The 3,648-nt window shown below is 53.2% G+C and overlaps 1 protein-coding gene across 1 annotated transcript; it reads left to right on the top strand.

Moving 5' to 3' along the window:
• The first annotated feature begins 6 nt into the window (after positions 1–6).
• On the top strand, positions 7–3,642 carry LOC116379803 (fas-activated serine/threonine kinase-like). The gene is given in 8 exon segments (XM_031841773.1): positions 7–1,259; positions 1,261–1,406; positions 1,581–1,920; positions 2,058–2,245; positions 2,618–2,766; positions 2,846–3,062; positions 3,152–3,311; positions 3,488–3,642. Coding segments are annotated over 8 exon segments (1,902 nt in total). The 5' UTR covers positions 7–663; the 3' UTR covers positions 3,594–3,642.
• The last annotated feature ends 6 nt before the right edge of the window (positions 3,643–3,648 follow it).

Raw genomic sequence — 3,648 nt, 5'->3', positions numbered from 1 at the left:
TTAGTTTAGCCTGTAGCCTCGGTTAGCTTGCTTTAGGTTAGTTTAGCCTGTAGCCTCGGTTAGCTTGCTTTAGGTTAGTTTAGCCTGTAGCCTCGGTTAGCTTGTGTTGGTTTAGTTTCTCTGCAGCATGTTGTCCCAGTTGTTTTATGGCTTCTGTCACGTTTGAATCCTCTGATATGCTATAGCTAGCCGGGCTGCAAGCTGCCATGAAGCTAGCAGACGTTTATCAGCTGCTTGATTAGCAAAAGAAGAAATAAATCCACCACACGAGAGTCAAATCCAGCAGGACGTCATCGGATCATATCCGTGAGGTTTAATCGGCTAAATAACGCACTAGATGCTAATGCTAGCATGTTGGCCGGGGCTGTGTGCAGCTGTCAGGTTATGATAGCAGGAGGAAGGACAGGAAGACAGACAGGTGAGCAGGAAGAGAGGTGAACAGAGACACAGACAGGTGAACAGAGACATCAATCAATTGAGAGTTGCTGATTGTGATTCTGGGTATTGATCCAGTTTAAGTTTTGTTGACTCACAATGAAATTATTTTATTTAAATAAGTTTCATTCTGTTAGTCAGTGATCTTTAGAGCTGTTGGTCATCCATTGATATCCCCTCCCTCCTCCTCTTCTCCCCCTCCTCCTCCTGTAGGAGTGTTATACCTCCATGTGTCCTGTCTGTAGGACTATGCAGTGTTTGTCCACTAGGTGGCTCCTCCTCCTGAGCAGAGCTCATCGCCCCTCCCGCCCCGCCTCCCAGTCAGTCAACATGTACACAACCCGTCTCTACAACAGCACGGGGGGAGGAGGAGGGGGAGGAGTCAAACATGGGCGGAGGGTGGGGCTTGAGGCGCCACCCCCACCCCACCCCCCTCCCTACCCTTTGTACCAGGGTCGCCCCGAGGCCCCTCGTGGAGCTCACTTCCACCCCCACTACCACGCCCACCTGGCTCCGCCTCTCCTGCCCCCCCACTATCAGCACCACTTCCACACATATGGAGGCGGAGCTCCGGCTGGAGGGGCCGCCCCCCCCGCCGCTGCTGGCAGCAAGAAGAAGACGTGGAACTTCATCCACGAGAAGATGAGCTACGACACGTTCTTCACCATGAAGCGTCTGATCGAGCGCTCACGGCGTCCCGACGAGGTTCTCCGATGGGTCACCCAGAACCCCTCCAAGGTCTCCCACAACCACTACCCTGTGGCTCTGCAGAAGATCGGTCAGCTGCTACAGGCCACGCCCCCGGCACGGGGCGGGGGGGGGCAACCCCGAGGCTCCAGTAGGAGGAGGTGACGGACGGGACGTCCTGGAGCATCAGGACTTCCACACGCTTTGTGACGCCATCGTCAACGACTGCGCCAAGTTCGACAACTTCAGCATCGTCAACTGTCTGTACGCCGTCGCCGCGCTCGGTGAGTCCGCCTTTACGTGCGACGTCATCATGTGGTCTGATGTGGTCTGTCTGAGGTGGTCTTACATGGTCTGTCTGAGGAGGTCTGAAGTGATCCGATGTAGTCTGTCTGAGGTGGTCCAATGTGGTCCGTCTGAAGCGGTCTGATGGATAATGGTGTTTGTGGTCTCTTCAGGTCTACCCAGTGACTCTCAGGTGGTCCAGGTGTTGGAGGTGGAGTCTCAGTCCAGACTGAACCAGTTCAACCAGAAGGACGTGTCCATGGTGTTCAGCTCCAGCATGAAGCTCCACATGGGCATCCAGCACCCTCTGACCGAGGCCTGCCTGGCCGGTCTGGAGAAGAACCTGGAGCGAGAGCGCCACCCGCAGACGCTGTTCCTGCTGCTCTCGTACTACCGACTCAAGTGGCGCTCGCTGCAGCCGCAGGAGCCCGTCGCTGCCACAGGGGGCGCTAACACCGCCACCGCTAACAATAGCAACACGCCTGCAAACCCTGAACAGCTGCTCGCCAACAGGTGAGAGGTTGCTGTTCAACAAGCGGTTAGCCTATAGCATAGTTTAGCATAGTTTAGCTAACAATAACAACACGCCTCCAATAGATCCATTTCCCTTTAAAGTTACATTAACGACTTCTTGTCTCGGTGTCCTTCAGGAAGATCTTGCGTCTGGTCAAACACACCTTAGCGAGTGTCAGCGGTGTTCGTGACCAGGAGATGGCGCTGTTGGATGAGATGTTGGCGGCGTGTGTTCGGGAGGCGAGCAACAAGAGTCTGGAGTTGATATTCAGCTCTCACCTGTTCTACCAGAACAGACAGGAGAGGTTCATCAGCAGCCTGGCAGGTGAGGTTTGGTAGAGTTCTTATAACACCTGGGTTCACATCTGGATTCACAGCTGGGTTCACATCTGGCAGCTAAAAGACTTGATCTTTGTGAATTAGAAAGAGCAAAGATGTTCAGTTAGAACCCAAACCAGAACAAACCACTATGTTGAGTCCTCACTGGTTCAACTAAACTTTCTTGATCATGTTTCCATTGTGATGTTTCCAATCAGTTAGTCTTTCTCCTTACTTAACCCCACCGTAAAACCTGAACCCCACCTTGAACCTGAACCCCACCATGAACCTGAACCCCACCTTAAACCTGAACCCCACCATGGAGCACAGCTCTGTGGGAAACCCTATATTGATGACGTGACTTGTTGCTCTCTGGCAGAGGAGTTGCCTAAGAAGGTGGACAGCATCACTCCATACACGATGGCTTTGATTGCCAAATACATCGCCCGCCATCGGCTGAGAGAGACTCTGCTGCTCGACACCATTGCAGACTTTCTGGTGAAGAAGGCGGAGTACCTGGACAGTAAGGTGAGGACCGGACAGGCGCTCATTTGGTTTTCGGTGTTGGCGAACAGGACTGCAGGTGTGTCTGTCTGCGTGTCCTCAGGTGATCCAGAAGCTGGTGTTCCCGTTCAGCAGGATGAGCTACCGTCCATCCAATGAGGAGCAGTTCTTCTCTCGGTTGGAGGAGGTGGTAGAGCTGAAGGCGCTCAGCTCGCCGCTCGCCACCGTCAACATCCTCATGTCTCTGTTCCAGCTGGGACACTTCCCCGGCCTGGTGCTGCACAGAGTCTTCTCCTCCGCCTTCATCAGCAACGTCACCAGTCAGTACCAAAACACAACCGGTACAACTCAACCGAGAGAGAGCCTTTGAGGTGCAAGTACATGTCTGGTGTTCTCCTGTGTTCCACAGACAGTCCTTACGCTCCGATAGTCCGGCGGTACCTCTCTCTGCTGGATGCTGCTGTGGAGCTGGAGTACCGAGAGTACACCGGACCACGGCTGCAGGACGCCCACAAGGTCCTGATGTTTGACCACGCCCTGACTGCTGATGAGGTCAACCGCAAGTACAGGTAACACAGCCTGTACACAAGTATACACAGGTATACACTCCAGGTGACGGGTATCAGACTTAATGGGGTTCATTTCAGCAGGAATTATTCTTTCTTGTAATCAAGTGTGTTTGAACAGCCTGTGACTGGATCTTGAGACTGGTTCCTCTGGTTCTGATCATTTTGTCTCCCACCAGTTATAAAGGTCTGGTTGCTGAGGCTCTACGACAGCTGGTTGGAGAACAGAACTACAAACAGGATGAAGTACTGGCCCCGGGATACTACACAGGTACTACACACTGAGTACTACACACACACTGAGTACTACACACACACTGAGTACTACACACACACTGAG

Source organism: Anarrhichthys ocellatus, unplaced genomic scaffold, assembly GCF_004355925.1.
Source record: "Anarrhichthys ocellatus isolate YVR2014 unplaced genomic scaffold, GSC_Weel_1.0 scaffold5242, whole genome shotgun sequence".
NCBI classification, from domain to species: domain Eukaryota; kingdom Metazoa; phylum Chordata; class Actinopteri; order Perciformes; family Anarhichadidae; genus Anarrhichthys; species Anarrhichthys ocellatus.
Note: the sequence above shows the minus strand (reverse complement) of the source record. Positions and strands in the feature narration are given on the sequence as shown.